Here is a 22649-nt window from a genome sequence, read left to right as displayed (position 1 = left end):
CATAGCTCAAGGTACATTCATAATCACAATCATTCATAAGAGTGGTATAGCATAAAGGAGTCAAGCAGAAGCCTTAGAAACAAAGTTTTGACTGTTTCTTAGTTGCCTAAATAGTTTAGGGCGAGGTCCCAAGTACAAAGAAAGTACAACGTTCCAACAAGTGGAACAGAATATAAGTAGGTAAGTAAAATCACCTTACTGAGACAACAGTCCCAGGCCAAGAGGATTTAAAGGCAGTCTGAATGAATGCACTCACATCTCTAAAGAAAAAATTTTAAGTCTAGAGAAAGGAAAGCCTCAGAGAGTTGGCACTACTCATTTCATCCATACGAGAAGTACTCTTCTCGTCCAGAGAAGAGAATCAAGGTGCCTTGTGGCTGAAAATTCTGATCCCTCTGGGAAAACCATATCTAATGTAGAAAGCAATGTAAGGGGTTGTAGCAAACAGAATTTAAGAATTTCAATCCACAAACACGACTTTCCTACTGCAAGATGATACATCAAGTTATTATAGCCTAATGCTACAGAACATTTGACTCCAATATCCTTTAATCTCATGCTCACTAAACAAACAATTTCCTGTTATTATTTGGCTTTTCAAATTCATTTGCTCATGGAAAGAAAGTAAAATCCAATGAACTTGAAGTATACAGGTCTCTGTGATAATTATTTCTCACTGTAAATTAATACTCTTATATTCAAGGTTTAAACGTTAGCCTCTTCAAATTGAAAAACCTAAGCTTATCTCAGAGGTAGTTCAAGACTCAGTTGATAGAAGATAAAAACCAGACTTCTCAGCCTACAAGTCAAAGGCCAGATTCTGCACTATATAAATTAAGGCAATGAATATCCTTCTGTGAAGTGTCTTGAGCAAAATTCTATACTTTTTTCCTGGTCATCCTATATTCCATTCAATTTCGCCATTAAGTTATTACACCAAGAGCTGAGACTTCTGACTTTAATTTCTATACTACAATATGACATTTAAATCAGTTTAATCTCTTAAATCTCAGTGTTTTCATCTACAAAATAAATGTAGTATTTCTTCTATGTCATGGAATATGCTTGAAGCTGAAAGAAAATAAATATATTAATGTGTTTTATGCTCTCTGTGCTATGTACATATGCGATACATTTATATACTAGAAAGTGTCTATAACGCATTTGGAACCTGTAAGAAAGTAAAATTAATTCAGAAGGTCAACTTCAGTTGATTTATTGAATAAGTAATTAGTCCTGAACTGTTAACATTGTTGTAAAATCTATAATACTTCTATTTCCTGATTTTCGGTTTGGGGAGGAACCCTCATAAAAACTTTAATTCAGAATTGTCCAGTATGTGATATAATGGCAAACAATGACAATTATTCATTCAATTGTGAAATAATACAAAATCATGGCTCATTTTTCTTAGTACTGTTTATTTCAAAATACAAGGTTTTAAAATATTTATTTTCTGTTGCAAAAGACAGCTCTGTGGTTGAAGATACAATCCCTTTGTTTTTGGAAACAGACCTGAGGGAGTGGGGAATAACGGACTTTCTGCCTGTGACCACTATACCATGGGAAGTTCAGAGGATTAAGGACAATGAGAATGAGGCTGGAATCGAGTATAGTTGTCTAATGGGGAGATGGAGAGAAGTGAGTTGGGGGAAATTGGAGGGGGAGATGAACCATGAGAGACTGTGGACTCTTGAGAAAAAAACAGAGCTGAGGGTTTTGGAAGGGCAGGGTTGGGTGAGCCTGGTGGTGGGTATTATGGAGGGTACGTATTGCAAGGAGCACTGAGTGTGGTGCATAAACAATGAATTCTGGAACACTGAAAAGAAATTAAATACACACACACACACACACACAACTAGAGCTCCTTATGACCCTACAACTACTGGGTATTTACCCCAAAGATACTGATGTAGTGAAAAAAAGGGCCATCTGTACCCCAATTTTTATAGCAGCAATGGCCACAGTCACTAAACTATGGAAAGAACCAAGATGCCCTTAAACGGACAAATGGATAAAGAACACATGGTCCATATATACAATGGAGTATCAAACCTCCATCAGAAAGGATGAATACTCAACTTTTGTATCAACATGGAAGGGACTGGAAGAGATTATGCTGAATGAATCAAGCAGAAAGAGTCAATTATCATATGGTTTCACTTATCTGTGGAGCATAAGGAATAACATGGAGGACATTGGGAGATGGAAAGTAGAAGTGAGTTGAGGGAAATTGGAGGGGGAGACAAACCATAAGAGTACTGTGGACTCAGAAACAACTGAGGGTTTTGGAGGGGAGGGGGGTAGAAAGTTGGGTGAGCCTGGTGGTGGGTATTATCAAGGGAACATATTGCAGGGAGCACTGGGTGTGGTACATGAACAATGAATTCTGGAATAGTGAAAAGAAATAAAATAATTTTTTTTTTTTAAAGTGTAGTTGTCTAGGGGACCATGACAGTTTCAACTATCACCCTAATGCACTAGTCCCTCAAGTGCACTGGTGGAACTACTACTCAGGGGGATTCATACAAAGTGGGGATAAAAAAGGGGGAAATTAAAAAAATTTCAAATAACACTGCCTACTGAATATAATAAATACTAATAAAATCCAACTTATAGGCTCTTCCAACTAGGCCTAGACTACCTTTCTACACTTCCTCCTGTAAAGACTCACTTTCAAAGACTATTTCTAGTTAAATTATTTTTTTCTACCTAGACCTTTTTAACATGGGTCAGCCTGGATGTTTATATACAGTCCATCCTCTATCTAAAATGTCCTTCCAGGGCGCCTGGGTGCCTCAGTCTGGCTCTGGCTCTGGTCATGATCCAGCCCCCCGTTAGACTCCCTGCTTGGTGGAGAGCCTGCTTCTCCCTCTCCCTCTGCCTCTCCCCTTGCTTGTGCTCTCTCAAATAAATAAATAAAATCTTTTAAAAAAAAAAGGGGGGGGGCGCCTGGGTGGCTCAGTAGGTTAAAACCTCTGCCTTCAGCTCAGGTCATGATCCCAGGGTTCTGGGATCGAGCCCCACATCGGGCTCTCTGCTCGGCGGGGAGCCTGTTTCCTCCTCTCTCTCTGCCCGCCTCTCTGCCTACTTGTGATCTCTGTCAAATAAATAAATAAACAAAATCTTTAAAAAAAAAAAAAGTCCTTCCTATCAATCAGCTCAGACTCATAATGTATTTGCTTATTTACCAAATGAATATTAATTAGCTGCTAATGTGCCACACATTATGCCTACTGCTGAGAAAATAAAATATAATTATAGAGAAATTATTCCAACTTACAGACCTGCCACAAATATCATCTACCCCTAAAGCCATCCTGAGTCACTTCCCTTATAAAGTCAGACCTACTCAAAACACTTTTTATCTATGTTTGCCCTTGTTTTGTGCTATCTTGTGTATGTGCCAAACTAAACCATGAGGTCCGGTGAAGAAAAGGGCACATTTTAGGCTTCGTTATCTTCTGCAAGAGGCTGGTACAAAATAGGTGTTCTGTAAACACCTATCTAAAGATTTTTAAGTTACATTGGTTGTAAAGCATACCATTTCATAATTTCAGTATCTTAAATTTGTATGTTTCATATTTTCCTAAGGGTATAGTCTCTGGAATAAGGCTGCCTAGGTTTGAAATCTGGCTCTACCAACTATTACCTGTCTGATTAGGCAATTTACCTTACCTTGTTTTGCCTTGATCTCTTCATCTGTAAAATGGGGGTGATGATACAACCTCTATCTCATAAAGTTATTACAATAATTCACTGAGTTAATATGTGTAAGATGCTTTGAATATGCCTGGTGCCAGGTAAACAAAAACAAATACTAGCAAATAACTTTATTATAATCTAAACAATATTTTTGTCTTCGTTACTTCTCAACTTCTTGCAGAAGAACTAAGTTTGTAATAAGTACTATATTATATATACAGTCTGTCCTAATTATTCACAGACTCCCTACTTGCGAATCCATCTTCTTGCTAAAATTTATTTGTAATCCAAAATCAATACTCATAGTCATTTATAGAAATGCATAGAGCAGCAAAAAATTTGAGAAATTTGAGCTGCTGATTATGTATGCTTCCAAAGTTGATGTTGAACAACACAACTACACTCTGACTTCATGTTTTCGCTCATTAGGAGAGCAAGGGTGGGGAAGAGGATGGAGAATACAGGGGGCAGTGCAGTATAACACAAGAAATATAGGTTCTGGGCCTGCTATAGAGGTTTGAATCACAACTCTGACAGGTATCAGCAGGGCAGCCTCAGGCCAAGTAACTTAGCACTTGTGAATAGCATTTTCTCTTTTGAAAGTAAACAAAATATAATCTACCAGGATGAATTGTTTTTAGGATTTAAGATTATAATCTATGAGATATGTTGTGTGTGTACATATCCATATATGTATATATAAATATAGTCCCTAGGATATATGTGTGGCCATGTATAAACATATATATGTATGTATGTATATACATATAAACAAATATAAATATTTAAGATAAATATATTTCCTCCTTTTCTTCCTTATAAGCACTTATTTGCTAAGTAAGAGCTCTAGCAACTTTATAAAACATAACTACCATAAACAGAGAATCTATTGTAGTTTTTTCTAATTAAAATCCATAAAATTTCATTTTGTCATGGAAATATTTTCAGAATTTCATTACTGGTAAAGTGAGTAGAAATATCTTTAGTATATCTTTATAATCTTTATAAAGATTATTTTATAATTCTTTATAAAGTAATCACTTTACTGGTAAAGTGAGCAGGAATATCTTTAGGTGAAAAAACAGTAAGAATGGAATATTCTGTTTATAAATTTAGATTCTCCTGAGAACTCACTTTAACATAGGCTGATCACTTCCAAAGGAACTCAGTAATGAGTATTATCTTAAAAACTATTATTATGAGACTCCCAATTGCTTTTGAAAGTTGTTTTGCATACTTAAAGAGCTTTTCTTAATTATGAAATTTTGTAATTCATGTACATAATAAAAAGGATAAACAGTTGTATAAAAAACTTCAATTATATAGCTGTTACACATTGGCTGACTTCCTTAAAATAAACATACCATTTCATATGCTCTAATTTTCTCTTGCAAGAAACTAATTTGCATTTTGAAGTCTTCTTTCTTTTTTTGATAATCTTCTAATAAATGGTCTTGTTCTTCCAGCTGTTGCTGATGAGAGAGGATCTGCTGTTTCGCGTGTAGTAAATCTGCAGCTGTGCTACTGTGAGTGCTATTTCTTAGAGTTTCACTAGCCTGTAACTTGAAAACAGAAAGAAACCTCCAAGTTAAATTCTGAAGAGATCGCACCAAGGAAGAGATGCCTTTTAGGGTATTACTTGGGCCACAACTGCTCTCTGGGAAATCTGCTAGATTCATACGCTTGAAACTCCAGTAAACCTACTGCCATAGCTTATCATATGACTGTGGGCTGATCAATAAGATCCAAGCCGAACCAATACGATTATCTTTCCCACCGTAAAACAGAGAAGGTAGTCTAGTGAGATAGCCAAGACTACAGCACACATGCAGAAAGAAATGAAGACTAAAAAACAGTACTTCCTGGATTCCAGATGATTTTCCAATTTGTGATTCTAATCCCTTTCGGATGTCCGATTGTATCTTCTTCACCTTGCATTCTGTTTAGATAAGCTTGTATTCTTACATTAGATTCCTCTCTTTTTGCTTAAGCTACCTTAAATTATTTTCTGTACTTGCCATCAGAAACTTGATTAATACTATTAGATTCTTACAGCTCTGATTAAAGGCAAATGGAACACTGCCTAGTTACCCTTTTGGAAACTAAAATAAAATCATAGCAAGGTTGGCAAAAGGTAGATGTGACTACATGTTAATTTCTGCAAAAATCCACCCAATCAAACTTAAAAGATTTTGTAGGTTTTCAATATATAGACAAGGAAGAAGTACAGAGAAAATAACAGCAAGAAACCAAGCAAGAACTAGGAGTTAAACTTCGGGTTAACGTAACAACAGGTATTCACATATTTCCAACATGATACATAATAAACAAATCCATTTTAAACTAACTTAAATTTGTTCTGAAAATTAACTTTAAAATAATTCATTACTAAAAATCTAATAATTTTGTTCTATTAGTAATACTTACATGCTGGAATTGAATCTGTAACTTTTGACTTTGTTCTGTCAACTCTAAGAATTCTCTCATTGTCTCATCCTTTTCTCTCCTTGCTTGTTGTAAATTAGCAGTGAGCTGGGTTATGATGCCATCTCTTTGCTTAATGGCAGCTTCAAATTCTTGTAACTAAAAGACATCAGTGAAGATAAAAAGTGCCACACTTATTTTTTAAACAAAATTAATTACTACTATAGGTAACTCTTCTTCAAAAACAATATTCAAAATGCACTGACAGAATTATGATAATTTTTAAGTAACCTTATCTATTCTTGTCCATATATGAAAGATCAGCTTGCAGAAATGGGCTTTAATTCCAAATCAACTTTTAAAAAATCACTAGGTCTAACTTACCCATTTATCTGCTTCTAGAAGGACAAGTGCCATTATATTTAGGAATGTCCCAGTCTGTTCCTAGGCAACATCACGATAGACCTGTTCAATTCTCACTTGTTTCTGGAGAGGATGAAACTGAAATGTATTGTCATCCTCATCAATGGCCTTTTCCACTTTGTTTTTATAACTGACTGCCACAAACGCTTACATTTACAAGGACTCGCTGACATTTTTAATGAGTGTAGGTCATCATATTCTGATGTGGTTTGCACCATAATTTTCTCTCCGGCTGACTATAGAAACACCTATCCTACCAAAGTGATGTCAGCCTAGCTATCTCATAAAGTTAAAAAATTAAGCAAGGTTGTTTGTGGTATGTATAAGGACATGTATGATGAGATGACTTAAGTTACTATTTAAAAACATCATCTTTAAAGAATGTACACACATGATCATTCAAATTTCTTATTTCTGTCTCAGTAACAAAACAAAAACAAAAGTACACATACCTGCTGCAGTCCATCACTCCCATAGGTGGCTCTCATTTCTTCTAGTTCTCTGTTCAGCTCTTCAATCTCATGCTGTTTGCCAGCCAATTCATTTTCCATCATCTCTAGGTGGGTCTGATTGTACTGTGCTCCATGTTCAGAATAAGAATCATCAGCACCAAATTCTTCTTCCTAAATCAATCCGAAATTTTTAATAATTAATACTAACAACATTCCTCAGGAAGAGGGATTTAAACACTGAATTCCATAGCAAAACACAGTTTAAAATATCGCTTATCACCTCAGAGTTTACAGGAATGACAACCTACTTTGTTATTACTGTGATATAACCTTAAAAGCAAAAACAGTATATTGTGAAATCTGTTACAATTGAGCTTTTATAACAACAAAAGGTGGCTAATTTTGTTTTGTTAAACATTAAAAGCATTTAGAAATCACACACAGAAAGAAGTACATGCAGGAAAAAGCTTTGTTAGTGAGCCAGATGGTTTTAAATAGTGTAAAACATTAGTATCGTGAGAGTTTTAAATACTGTACCCTTAATAAATTTGTAGGCTTTTCTGTTCTCACCACAAAACTGCAACCATTTACCTGTACAAAAACAATTTCCTGATATATTATGATTTTAGAGAGAATTTTATTTAAAGCTAACAGTTATATTTCTGCTAACTGTACTCACGCATATCTTATGCACAGAGAAAATGCCTCATTGGCAAAAATAGACACAATGATTAAATTTAAATCTAAAAAGATATTATGATCATTTCAAATGCCAATGATTCCCAAAACATTTGAGTGCTCACAATGCAGAAAACACCATACTATACATTTTCATTTAAGTGAATTAAAGTTCTAAGAGCAGCTTCCAGTTTGTCCTCACAGGGGTAATTATAAACCTCAAGTGACTAAATTCTCATATACAAAATACTGCCTTATAATCATTTAAATAACTGTTTTTTGATTAAGCTCTATTCATTTTGAAGTAAAATTGTTTACTGGTGCAAATTCACTGAAGGTTGGTAATCAAGTCAACAAATATGAGATGAATAGCTGAGAAACAGTCTCCCAACTTTCCCAGTCATGCCAACCCTGAATAATGCAGATATTTTCCATAACATATTATTGCCTCTCTCTATCAAAGATTTTGACGATGGGAAGAAGAAGGATGACAACATATGTCTCCTGGGTTGACCTGGCCAGAGATAAATTTCAGATCAATTAATCTATTTAACAAACCCTTTTTTCCCTCAACAGTGCACAAAAGAACTTCACTTCTGCTTACATCTTAGTTATTCATAATTCTACATTAACAGAATCCAAGATAATAAAGTTTATACTGTTGGCATACATAGACTAGAATATCCCAGAGTTAAGATATGCACTACATCTTTTTCAAAGTGAAGATACTGTGGAGCCTGGCTGGCTCTGTCAGCAGAGCATACGACTTGATCTTAGGGTCATGAGTTCAAGCTCAGCCCACTGTGGGTGTGAAGCATACTTAAAATTTTAAAAAAAAAGTGAAGATACTAGCTAAGAGTTCTGTAATAGAGTTTGATTCCTTGCAATCTGTGAAAACTGTTAGAAGACAGGAGTACTAACTCTATTTAAATTATTAATATCAAGTCACTTGAAATAATTTTCCAATTAAATCCTCCTAAATTTCAATTAGCTTTTCTTGATTCTGAAATGAAGTACTTTGATAAGCATCTACTAAAATTTCTAGTTATAGTTAAATGAAATGGATTTTATTAATATCTTTAAATATCATATTAAGCAAGGATACAACTTTAGGTGGAGACAATATAACTATAATAATTTATCAGCTTATAATGACTATCTAACACATAATATAGCCAAAGTTCAGCTTAATTTTTCTTTAATTTAAGAAAAATTACACTAAAAAAACTCCTATGTATTGGCTTCTTAAAATTATGCATTATTATAACAAACATAAAAATCATTATTAATACTTTTTAAAAAAATTTAATACTGTGTAAATAGGTAATAAAAGATCATTCACCAGAACTAAACTAATACAAACTATATTCTGAAGTTAGAATAGAAATACCCAGCAGACTACTGGGATCATTAATAGTTAGCACTATTCTATTTTTTAATGTATATAATTATTTTATTGATATCTAAAGGGTAGAGCATTCATCCCTTCTTTTTTTTTTTTTTTTTAAAGGTTTTATTTATTTGACAGAGATCACAAGTAGGCAGAGAGGCAGGCAGAGAGAGGAGGAAGCAGGCTCCCTGCTGAGCAGAGAGCCGGATGTGGGGCTCGAGCTCAGGACCCTGGGATCATGACCTGAGCCGAAGGCAGAGGTTTTAACCCACTGAGCCACCCAGGTGCCCCTCATCCCTTCTTATATTAGTCTTCTAACACTGTATCTGGTAAACCTTAATTTGAAAGTAAATTAGTAACTTGAAACATGAAGATCAGATTGATAAACTCGGGTGAAGAAAAAGCCTTTTGCTTAATGTCTTTTTTTTTCCTGTGGCATTTGTCAAAGTTATTTAACCACTAGGCTATACTGATAAATTCTTTCTGAATTTACAGATTTATTCAATCTGTATGGACAACATGAAGACTTGGGAAAGTATAAGTAAGGTACATTTTCAAATTTAAAATGTTCTGTGTAGGTAAGTATCACCTCATAAAGATATCAATTCAGAAAGAATCAGAGGAAGATAATTTTTATAACCATAACATGGCCTTTACACCAAAACCTTTTCCTTCCAGTGGATGTTAGTTTAAAAACACAAAAGACAAAAAATAAAATAAATTAAAAAAATAAAACCACAAAAGACTAATTCACTATTAATATCTTATCCTATTATACTTAATGTGATACTATTTACATTCAAAAATATTAATAATGTGTATTTTAATAAAATAAGAATCTGATGGTTCAGAAAAGTTCATGAAAATTATAGGACTTCAATGTGACTCAGTGACTCATGGAATTGCAGCCAAGGAACTAATGAGGTTAAGATCATCCACTTAAAGTTAAAGCTGAGTATCAAATACCATGCTGTACATCTTAAATATATATGATTTCTAACTGTCAATTATACCTCAACAGAGCTGAGGCAGGGAGTGAGAAAAAGAAAATGAGGTGAAGTTAAAAAAAAAAAAAAGTGATAAGGCTAAGTTTATAAAACTTTATGGCTATAGGCTATGTCTCTAACTCCAGCTAGTCATTTCATAAATATCATGAATTATACACGTGATTTGGCTAAGAAGCACTGAATAATCACATGAAATCCATAATGAGATTTTTTGCCCTCCTATCACTTCATCTTTCCATACTTAGCAAAGCATATTTATTTACCTGTCATGTGTATAGTTTGCCTCTAGCATCTGCAACTTTCTCCAGATAACCCCGCTCAAAGGGTATCCATAAGAATATTTCCTGTACATACAACATTTTGGATATGAAATGTCCCTTCACGGGGGACTGAGTAGACTATGTGTAATCTAAATTAATTTGTAAGAAGTGCACATTTTTTTTTAAAGATTTTATTTATTTATTTGACAGACAGAGATGACAAGTAGGCAGAGAGGCAGGCAGAGAAAAAGGACGAAGCAGGCTCCCCGCTAAGCAGAGAGCCCGATGCAGGGCTCGATCTCAGGCTCCTGGATCCACAGCCTGAGTTGAAGGCAGAGGCTCTAACCCACTAAGCCACCCAGGTGCCCCAAGAAGGGCATCTTTTATTCAGTCTGATTTCTCTGGAACATATAATTGAGTGTATATTTATACAGAAGAGATCTCATTAAATATCATAGGTATCATAGGATAATATTAGCCAATTCTTTCTAGGCCTGAATCCATTATTCAATCCAATGAGAATACCAGCCAAAGTAGTCAAGAAAATTAAGTGTGTCCCATATCTATTTGCATAAAATTCCCAGACTAAGTAACATAATCAGAATCTGAAATCCTTTTGAGAATAATTTGTTAAAAGAATTCTCACCACACATTCCATCTATTTAGTGGGAAAATAAAGCACATTTCTGGGGCAATTGGGTGGCTCAGTGGGTTAAGCCTCTGCCTTCGGCTCAGGTCATGATCCCAGGGTCGTGAGGTCGAGCCTCACATTGGGCTCTCTGTTCAGTGGGGAGCCTGCTTCCTTCTCTCTCTCTGCCTGCCTCTCTGCCTACCTGTGATCTCTCTCTGTCAAATAAATAAAATATTTAAAAAGAAAGAAAATAAAGCATATTTCTACTGAAGAGCAGTTAAAAAAAACTGCAAACTTTGTTGATTATCTTGTTTATACCAAACACCATACTAAATACCAAATATAACCCTCACAACTACACTGTGAAGTAGATATCACTGTTTTACAGGTGAAAAAACTATGTATCAGAATTAAAGTGATGGGCCCGGGTTGATAACACCTTGGTGGTGATGATGGTGAAATCTGAACACACGGCTCCAGAGCCTCTGTTCTTTTTTATTACCTTCCTTCCCTATACATCAGAAAAATGACAGCAATATTTTAAAAACATACAGGATAATTATGTGGCCTACAATTCAAAACTGTAATTCTGAAATTTTAAAAATGCTCCAATGCAAACAAAGCCAAGATTATTAAACTTTGCAAATCTGGCAATCGTAATGAAGTTATAATCTAGGAAGGAATTTCCTTTGCCAGGGAGGGTGTGATACTAAGAGATAATTCCTTAAAATTTCTAATAGGAAAATCTTAATGGTGATATTTATTCCTCAATTTACAAATTTGGCTTACTGATGATTCTTCTGCCTCTTGAAAAGGTGACTATAGCTTAGAAGTCCCTCATAATTTCTAGCTCAGTCAAACCAGTTTTAACATCATTAACAGGAATAGCTAAAGCTTCAAAACTAGGCCAGAGTATCATGGATTCAACCAGGCTCCACACTGGCAACCTTAATGAGGTTTTCAAACATTTCACAATCAATTTTTCTACTGTTTTCTATGGACAAAGAGAATATGTAACTTTGTCACAGAATAATTCATCATGATTCCAGGACCAAACTATATAATATCACAAAGGTTATAATCAAATCAGAGCAATCTGTCAAAAATTATTTCAGAAATATCTTTTTTTTAGTGTGATCTTCTAAGTAACTGTTTTTGTCCAATTATAAATCAGTTAGTCAATTTAGTTTTTGTGACCACCTTAAAAAGAGAAAGTATCAAAGGATATGTCACATAGTAAAGAGATGTCTCTTCCCTGAAATTTTTGTTTGGAAAAAAAAATACAAATGTATGTGTAGGTATATATTTATTCATGTATATAACAATAAAACATATGTTTGATTACATATGCAAATACAGAGAAATTACACACACATACATGTAGTAAAGATTTCTTGTTCAACAATGGTCAACATACTCTAACTTTTACTGTAGGAATTACATTTAAATAATACTTGTACTTTACTTCAAAACATATCAGATTTACTAGGTATCACAGACAAATAGTTTCAATACATTCTTCTGGGCCTCATAATTCCCAACAGTTTTATATTAGTTTTCAAAAAGAGAACTTGAAAACCACAATCTTTTGATGTCCTCACTTTTAAAAGCTGTATTAATAAAATTAAAGTTACTCTCTTAATCCCAAAGTGAGAAAATGGCTATATAAATTTTATCCAAATTTCACAGGCATATAAGAGATGGCTTGATCTATAGCCACTTGGCTTATAAAAAAATTCACCTGAGTGTAAAGAAGAAAAATGTACTTTGTGGAGTCCTGGGGTGTCCCAAAGACATAGGCAGTTCAGGCACAAAAAAATGCCTGAAACTTTCAATCAAGAAAGACAAACTATGAGAACTAAGGCATTAGCAAGAGAGAGAGAAGACGGCTGAGTAGGAGTGTCCCGAGATCACTTCTCCCCATGAACACATGAAGGCTACAACTGAGAATGACCTGAAGACTAGCGAACAGCTCTTCCATAGTTAAAGACAGAAAGAAAAAGCCACATGGAAAAGGGTAGGAGAGGCAAAGATGAAATCAGAAACTAAACATCCCAAGCAGCAACCCACAAGTAGGAGATATAACACAGGCGTGAAAGTCCTGCTTGAGAAGTGAGAGGCTCAAGCCCCACACTGAGCACCCCTCATCCTATTGATCTTCACTGGGAATATGAGCCTCCATAAATATTTGGATTTAAATAAACCTAACTCTGGGGCAGCGCAGGGCAATAAGAAACCAAGACTCTGTCTTAAAAGGCCAATATACAATAGCACCTGCTCAGAGACACAACTCAAAGGTACCAGTTTGAAAAGTACCTGGACTATATTACATGGAGATTTATTAATTTTAGGGCATGTGGCACAGGGGCAAGGATCTGCAGGAAATTTCTCTGGGAATGGAAATGCTGGCAGGCACTATTTTTCTTACCTTCCTTCAGCCCAGCTGGCTTGACACTGGTGGGCCCCCATTTAGACACACTCTCTTCCTAGCACCACTTACCCTGCCCGGCAGAGTCATTCTAACCAACCCAACTGCCCTGGTAAGCACCCTTCCAAAGAATGACTCCTGCTCTAGTATCTAAGAATAAAGCTAACCAAGGAGGTAAAGACCTGTACTCTGAAAACTTTAAGACACTGATGAAAGAAACCAAAGATGACACAAATGAAGGGAAACATATACCATGCTCATGGGATCAAAAAATTAATACTGTTAAAATGTCCACAATACTCAAAGTAATCTACAAATTCAATGCAATCCCTGTCAAAATACCAATACCATTTTTCACAGAACTTAGGACAAATAATCTTAAAATTTGTATGGAACCACAAAAGACCCCAAATACCCAAAGTAAACGTGAGAAAGAACAAAGCTGGAGGGAACACAGTCCCAGATTTCAAGCCATACTATGAAGCTACTGTAATCAAAACAGTATGGTATTGACATTCAAATGGACACACAGATCAACGGAAGAGAATTGAGAGCCTAGGGAAAAAAAACCATGTTTATGTGGTCAATTAATCTATGACAAAGGAGGCAAAAATACACAATGGGGAAAAGACCATTTCTTCCATAAGTGATGCTGAAAACACGGGACAGCTACGTACAAAAGACTGAAACCACTCCTATACCATAACAAAAATAAGCTCAAAATGGATTAAAGACCTGAAACTATGAAACTCCTAAAAAAAAAACCATGGGAGTAAACTCTTACACCTCAGTCTCAGGAATATATTTTTAGAACTGTCTTGTTAGGCAAGGGCAACAAAAGCAAAAATAAATAACTGAAACTACATCAAACTAAAAAATTTCTGCACAATGAAGGGAAGCCATTAGCTAAACTAAAAGGCAACCTACTAAATCAGAGAAGATATTTGTAAGTGACATATTCATTTAAAGATTAACATCCAAAATATATTTTAAAAACCTCACAACATGGGCGCCTGGGTGGCTCAGTGGGTTAAGCCGCTGCCTTCGGCTCAGGTCATGATCCCAGGGTCCTGGGATCGAGCTCCACATCGGGCTCTCTGCTCAGCAGGGAGCCTGCTTCTCCTCTCTCTCTGCCTGTCTCTCTGCCTGCTTGTGATCTCTGTCTGTCAAATAAATAAATAAAATCTTAAAAAAAAAAAAAAAACCTTTAATAAATAAATAAAAACCTCACAACAGAGTGTATAATGCCAGGTGAAATAAGTCAGTTAGAAAAAAACAAATGCAATACGATTTCACGCATATGTGGAATTTAAGAAATAAAAAACAAATGACCAAAGGGGAAAAAAGAGACTGAGACAGATTAAGAAACAGACTCTTAACTACAGAAAATAAATTGATTGTTATCATAGGGGAGAGGAATGGGGAAGATGGGTGAAATAGGGGATAGGGATTAAAGAGTACACTTATCATGATGAGCACTAAGTAATGTTTAGAATTCATGAACTGCTATATTATACACCTGAAACCAATATAACATTGTATGTAAACTACACTAAAGTAAAACACTCAATAATTTTTTTAAAAGATTTTTTAATTTATTTATTTGACAGAGCTCACAAGTAGGCAGAAAGAGAGGAGGAAGCAGGTTCCCCGCAGAGCAGAAAGCCTGATGCAGGGCTCAATCCCAAGACCCTGGGATAATGACCTGTGCCGAAGGCAGAGGCTTTAACCCACTGAGCCACCCAGGCACCCCAATAAATTTTTTTAAAAATTTAACAAAAAGAACTCATAGCACTCAACACAAAAAAAAAAAAAAAAAAAAAAACGGAAACAGCTGAACAATCCAATTAAAAAAATGAGCAGAGGCCCTGAATAGATGTTTTTCCAGAGAAGATATACCCATGACCAAAAGGCACATGAAAAGATGCTCACTGTCACTCATCATTAGGGAAATGCAAATTAAAAGATCAAAGATATATCACCTCCGCTTGTCAGAATGGCTATTTAAAAAAAAACACACAACGGAGCGCCTGGGTGGCTCAGTGGGTTAAAGCCTCTGCCTTTGGCTGAGGTCATGATCCCAGGGTCCTGGAATCGAGCCCCACATCAGGCTCTCTGCTCGGCAGGGAGCCTGCTTCCTCCTCTCTCTCTGCCTGCCTCTCTGCCTACTTGTGATCTCTGTCTGTCAAATAAATAAATAAAATCTTTAAAAAATAATAATAAATAAATAAAAATTAAAATTAAAAAAAAAAAACACACACACAAACAAACAAGCGTGGTGAGAATGTGGGAAAAAGGGAACCCTTGTGCACTGTTAGTGGGAATGTAAATTGATGCAGCCACTATGGAAAATAGTACTGCAGCCCCTCAAAAAATTCAAAACAGTTCTATATGATCCACTAATTCTATTTCTGGTATTTACCTGAAGAAAATGAAACACCAATTTGAAAAGATATATTGCATCCCTGTGTTTATTATTGCTTTACTTACAATATGCAAGACATGGAAGCAACCTAAGTATCCATCAACAGATGAATGGATAAAGATGATGTGGCATATATATATGTATGTGCATATGTCTATACATGTATATGTATATACATAGATTTATATGATGGAAAATTACTCAGCCGTAAAAACAAATGAGATCTTGCCATTTGTGACAACACGGACAAGTGAAATGGTCAGAGAAAGGGGCACCTGGCTAGCACAGCCATCTGACCTTGATCTTGGGGTCATGAGTTTCAGTCCCACACTGGCTGTAGAAATCACATAAATAAATAATACTTTTTAAAAAATCAGACAGAGAAAGACAAATACCATATGATTTCACTTATATGTGGAATCTAAAAAACAGAACAAATAAAACAGAAACAGACTCACAAATACAGACAACAGACTAGACTTGTGGTTGCCAGTGGAGAGGAAACACAGGGCAATGGGTGAAATAGGGAAAGGGGAGTAAGAGGTACAAACTTCCAGTTATAAAATAAATAAGCTACAGGGATGTGGAATATCCCACAACATAGGGAAGAGAGTTAGTTTTACAATAATTTTGTATGGTAACAGGTGGTAACTACAATTACTGTGGTAGCCATTTATTATGTATATAAATGTCAAATTACTATGTTGCACACCTGAAACTAATAAAATATTCTGTATCAACTATACTTCAATTTAAAAATAATGAATAAAAATAATTTTTAATTATGTTCAGTTAGCCAACATATAGTACAACATTAGTTTTTGATGTAGTGTTCAATGATTCATTAGTTGTATATAACACCCAATGCTCATCACAACACATCCCCTCCTTAATTTTTAAAAAAAGAATATAGCCATTATAGGGTTTTGAGGGGGAAACAGGGTTGCTTTCATATGTAAGCCCCAAACTTAAAGTCACAAGGCCAGATTTTCTGAATTGCAAGTTGTGATTTTAAACTGAGATACTTCCTCTACAGGCAACTTTACATAGTATAAATCAGGTACTAATTTATTTATTCAACCCTGGTTATTTTCCTGATCAGATTACTAATAAGTATATTCCCAGCATTTTTAAGCACATTAAACTTTTGAAATGTTGAAGTTTTTACTCCCATTTGCAATTCAAAACAGTAATCTGTTCACTTCAGAACATGAAGTTGTCTTTTTTTTTTGGTATTAGAAACCTACAATATGGGGCCCTGGGTGGCTCAGTGGGTTAAAGCCTCTGCCTTCAGCTCAGGTCATGGTCCCAGGGTCCTGGGATCGAGCCCTGCATCAGGATCTCTGCTCAGCAGGGAGCCTGCTTCCTCCTCTCTCTCTCTGCCTGACTCTCTGCCTAGTTGTGATCTGTCTGTCAAATAAATAAATAAAATCTTAAAAAAAAAAAAAAAAAAAAAAGAAACCTACAACATAACAAAACTTATGGAAAACACTGAGTTGCTGACCATTCATAATTTTCCAAATCCTCAAAATGTGGACCAAAGAAACAACAATGATATCGAAAACAATAAGAAAAAGGTAACAGCATGGCATATATTTACTAATAACACATAATGAAGGTATTTCCTAATGTGGCCAATATCTACATTAGCTTTTATCAGCTAAACTAAAAATCACTACTGCAGCATTAATTTCATCAAATGAATATATGTAATTATATAGAATTTGAGCATTTGTAAAAAGCATTACTCAAAATATGAAATAGTCTGTATAATAAAATATTTACTGTGTTTAATATGGAAATCTTATGACAATCATTAATCCTAAAATCTCAATATCATTTTCCTAGAGACTTAAAGGCCTCTAATTAAGGTATTCAAACAGATTTAAGATCTTAGTAATATGAAAAAAATATAGAGAAATACATAACTTTCAGGTTTTCTAGGTCATTTACACTGCATTTTGTTATGCTATACTTCATAATATTTATAAAAATACATAAGCATGTGAGTTGCAAGAAATAAAGTATCAATAAGTTTCAAAAATAATACACAAAAAGTCAACCTACCATAATATTACTTACTCTTACCTCTGAACTGTAATCATCTGCTGTAGTTGAAATCTCACTTTCTGGCTAAAACAAAAATAAAAACCAATTACATTAAGAGCTTCCCCACCCCCAAACATGGTACTTTATTTATCCATTACTATTATTAACATGTGATAGAAAATTCACATAAAAATATCACTAAAAAACTAGTAAAAATTATTCAAATATCTAAAAAAAATTTTAAGTATGTGAATTTTATTTTATTCATTTTTTAAAATTTAAGTTCTATGCCCAACCTAGGACTTGAACTCACAACCCTGAGATCAAAATGTCACATGCTTCACCAAGTGAGCCAGCCACATGCCCCTAAAGCTTTAAAATTTTCACTCTATGAATCACAATGGCCAACTAACACATCTGATATTTAACATAAAGCATTTTTCTAAATATAAATGTATCAAGAGGCACTTTCACACAGGGTCTTATATACATACAAATCATTTGTAAGACAAAAGAACTAAATAAGATATCATCCTTCTAATTCTTATCTCTCTTAAATAAGAGAAAATCTTAAAATGTTACTCAAAAGAGTACCAATTTCTTCAAAAAGAAAAATCACTGGCATGCCTGGCTCAGTTGGTAGAGCATGAGACTCTCAATCTTGGGGTCGTGAGTCCAAGCCCCACACTGGGCTTAGAGATTATAAAAACAACAACAAAAAGTTTTTTAAAAAATCACCAAATCTTGATGCCAGAAAAGTAGTAACAACTTGAAGAAAAGTAACAATCTTTGTTGTTATTAATGCCTTTGCAGCTTATAAAACACTTTCTAAAACATTCCTGTTTCATTCTTACATCCCTGGGATTTGGGTATGAAGTGAGTGGCTTTTCTGAGCTTCCCTCAGTTTAGAACCACTAGAAAGTTTCCTCAAGGAGGAAACTTACATTTTCACTGATTCCACTGTTCACCCACTCATCTAATCTAAGAATCTCAATTTACAGGTGAGAAAAGAGACCTAGAGATTTCATCTTTTTCATTCAACAAATATGAACCATCACTGTCTCCTTTACCATCTATACTTGAGGAAATTTTATTCATCACTCAGTACCAAACTCTGCCTCCTCTCTGATGTAGTAAATGATGCCTATTCTAAAATTCTGTCACAGGGCTTTCTAACTTACAGGACCTTCTTTTAAATCTAAAATACTTTCATGACATCAACTCTCATGATTGATTCATTTATGCCTTTTAAACAGTTATAGTATATTGTGTACTAAGAACTGTGTTACTAAGGATGAAATGGTGAACAAGATACTCTTTGCACTGGAAATGCTATAACCCCACTGAGAAGCCCAAACATTGATTTGTTATCCAGAGAAAGATAACAAATACCTCTGCAAACCACACCAAACATCAGAGTTTTCATACCATATCACTATACGATGTATCATATCATTCCAGATTTCAACAAACAATTACAAGATACACAAAGAAAAAGTATGGCCCACATACAAAAAAAATGGTAGTCAGTAGAAACAGTCCTTGAGGAAACACAAATATTGGACTTAATATACAAAGACTTTAAATGAGCTATTTTAAATATAGTCAAATAAGTGAATAAAATTAAGTCTAAATTCCTAAAGAAAAGTATAAGGATAGTGCCTTACAAAATAAAGAGTATCACTATGAAAGAACCAAAGAGGGGCACCTGGCAGGCTCAGTTGGTGGAGCATGCAACTCTTGATTGCGAGGTTGTAAGTTCAAGCCCCATGGGGGTATAGAGATTACTTAAAAAAAAATTTTTTTTAAATAATAAAATTTTTTTAAAAATTTTATTTATTTGACAGACACAACAAGTAGGCAGAGAGGCAGGCAGAGAGAGATGGGAGGAAGCAGGCTCCCCACTGAGCAGAGAGCCAGACATGGGGCTTGATCCCAGGACCCTGAGATCAGGACCTGAGCTAAAGGCAGAGGCCCAACTCACTGAGCCACCCAGGCACCCCATAAAATAATAAACTTTTTTAAAAAGTAAAACAACAAATGAGAAATTCATTAGAGGGGCTTGACAGATCTGAGGAAAATCAGTAAACTTTAACATATAGTTTAACTGAAATTATGCAGTCTGGGGAAAAGATTAAAAAAGAATGAAGAAAAATGAACAGAGCATGAGAATCTGTGCAACAGTATCAAACATACTAACATGCATAATAGGAGACCCAAAGGATGGGACAGAAAGTAGACAGAATATATGAGGATACAATGCCCCAAAACTTCCCAAATTGGATGAAAAACACTAACCTACATACCCAAGATGCTAAAAAAAATTCTAAGTAGGAAAATCTCAAAAAGATCCACTCTTAGCAAATCCTTAACACCCCTGACCTTTTGAATAAAGCTCAAATCCTATATATTATCTAAACCTTTGTTCACATATAAATATATTGAGGTACAATCCAAATTATAATTATTATCTGTCTCATCTACCACTCTTTCTCCTAAGCATCCCGGTTTTCTCTACTCCTGGTTTTAGTTGGTATCTCCATCCCACCCACAATTCCAATCCACTTTTAAATTGTCCTGCCTCATCTTATTCTGGAAAATTATACCATTAAAGAGAGGAAGAACACTAGCTTTTATTTTGGGCCTTCTATGGGCCAGGTGCAATCTCCTGCCTCTTACCTTTACCACCATCCCATCCCCATCATTCTAATACATTTAAAACTAAACTTCCTACAGTTTCCAAGTCACATCATAACTTCATGTTCTTGTGGATGTTGCTTCTTTATCACAGAGTTTGCCTTGCCTACTGCTTTGCTGATAGCTAATACTGATTTAGCATTCCCCCAAATCGTGGTATTCTAGGGTACCATACGCAATTTTGTTACCATAGCTGTAATCAGAATACACAGACTATCTTACATCTGCCTTCCCCACTTAACTAACTTTTCCTAAAGGACAGAGAATGTCACATTTACCCTTGTATCCTTGGTGCTGAATCCTTGATGTTATTACAGTTGTACTACAAATGTTTATTGAATCAAGCTCACAAAAATTGCACAGGGTGATAATGAGTGTTGTCATTACAACTTTCCAGTTAGAATTCTAATTTTCAAAGAATCTAGATGAATACTTACTTCAACAGAGAAGACCTCATCACGTTTGATTATTGTGGATTCAGGAGTCACGGCTGTTCCTACCCTCTGAGAACTATTTATGTACATTTCATCACTCTGTGAGTGCTCAATATTCAAAGCATGGTATGTTGACACATCATGTTTGCTGCTTGAAGTTTTCCTCTTTTTTTTCTGCTTCTTAGAAGGATTCTGCCCATCAGACTGAGCTTTCCTTTGTCGAAACTGGGCAAGCTACAGAAAAAAAGACATTGACCTTATCATTTGAGATACTTTTTCTTTAGCACCTCTGTGAAAAAAGCAAGCATCTTTGGAGTCATTTTCTTTATAAGATCAAACCATCATTAAATGATAACTAACTAAAGGATAGGTGTTATAGTCCTTGATACAGCTACTGAATTGCAAAGAAATTAGATACTTCTTTATAACTACTATTCAACTACTAAGAAATAAAAATGTCACGTCTAAAGAAAAAAATTAGTCCAGAGTTGCACAAAATAGGGAAAACAGGTACTTCTGCTGCTTGGTGAGAGTACAATCTATCTTAGATTATACTACTGTTAGATTATTCAAAATTATACAAAAATATAAGAGGTCTAAATGTGTTTACCTTGTGAAATTTCTGGGACTTCTACTAATTTGTACTAAACGTAATTAGTCCATGCAAAAGATTTAGTTTTACAAATGATCACTTTAGTCTTGTTTCTAACAGGAAAAACACTGAAATAATTTAAACGTCAAACAACAGTGCTTCCTATCTCCTAATCACTTTCCTATCATCGTAAGGATTTCTGCCATCTCCTAATGCCATGTATACATATTAACTTAACATGTTTTAACTAGTGAACTTGTCTAAATTTATTTTAAAAGGAGATTTTCTATTCTGGTATAAATTAAAAGCCAGTATCATTTGTGATTTCCTTAAAGGAAATAGTAAATAGAAATGAATATAATGAAAACTAACACTACATTATTACAATTTTAGTTAGGTATTACTGCTGAAGGTGATAAGATAAACAGGCAAGTGTTAAAGGAGTATTAAGGATATATGAGCATCAAACAGACTTTTGGCTAACTGTAATCATATTGACTAAAAAAACATCCTGGAAAAGTATTAACTTCCTTATGATACTACTCACTATTATTTAATATTGGATCAGGCCATCACCTAAAATATCTTAAAATATATATTTTTTTATAATAGTATTTATTTGACAGAGATCACAAGTAGGCAGAGAGGCAGGCAGAGAGAGAGAGAGAAGCAGGCTCCCTACTGAGCAGAGAGCCCGAAGCAGGGCTCGATCCCAGGACCCTGGGATCATGACCTGAGCTGAAGGCAGTGGCTTTAACCCATTTAGCCACACAGGCGACCCAATATCTTAAAATATCTTGTCACCAATATCTTGTCACCTAAAATCAGAAGTATGCATTACATACTTTGGGTAACACTGGATTAACTCAATTAAAATTATGTTAATGCAAACAATTTTAAAGATGTTTATATAAAGAGTATATATGGAAAAATAATAAAGCTGTTTAAGACACAGTGGTATATATAATATTGCAACAGTATCTTTTTTTAATAAAAGGAAAATGGTGTGCATCTCTTTCAACTAAGACAAGCAGGGCTCAGTCTCACAGCCTTC

The 22649-nt window shown here is 34.9% G+C and overlaps 1 protein-coding gene across 8 annotated transcripts in view; it reads right to left on the bottom strand.

The window, feature by feature from the left end:
- Window positions 1-22649, bottom strand: part of AKAP9 (A-kinase anchoring protein 9) — a 186765-nt gene that overhangs the window by 142608 nt on the left and 21508 nt on the right. For 7 of the 8 annotated variants that reach the window (XM_044245996.1, XM_044246000.1, XM_044245998.1 and 4 more), the window contains 6 exons: window positions 21007-21237; window positions 17912-17956; window positions 7542-7595; window positions 7005-7175; window positions 6133-6288; window positions 5070-5267 (listed from right to left, as the gene is read on the bottom strand). In XM_044245996.1, the coding sequence (XP_044101931.1) occupies window positions 5070-5267; window positions 6133-6288; window positions 7005-7175; window positions 7542-7595; window positions 17912-17956; window positions 21007-21237 (855 nt within the window). The remainder of the gene's footprint in view (window positions 1-5069; window positions 5268-6132; window positions 6289-7004; window positions 7176-7541; window positions 7596-17911; window positions 17957-21006; window positions 21238-22649) is intronic. The other variant, XM_044245999.1, reaches the window with a different exon arrangement.

This window comes from Neovison vison, chromosome 4 (genome assembly GCF_020171115.1).
Source record: "Neovison vison isolate M4711 chromosome 4, ASM_NN_V1, whole genome shotgun sequence".
Lineage (NCBI taxonomy): Eukaryota > Metazoa > Chordata > Mammalia > Carnivora > Mustelidae > Neogale > Neogale vison.
The sequence above is the reverse complement of the archived record's forward strand: the minus strand, read 5'-3'. Positions and strand labels throughout refer to the sequence as shown.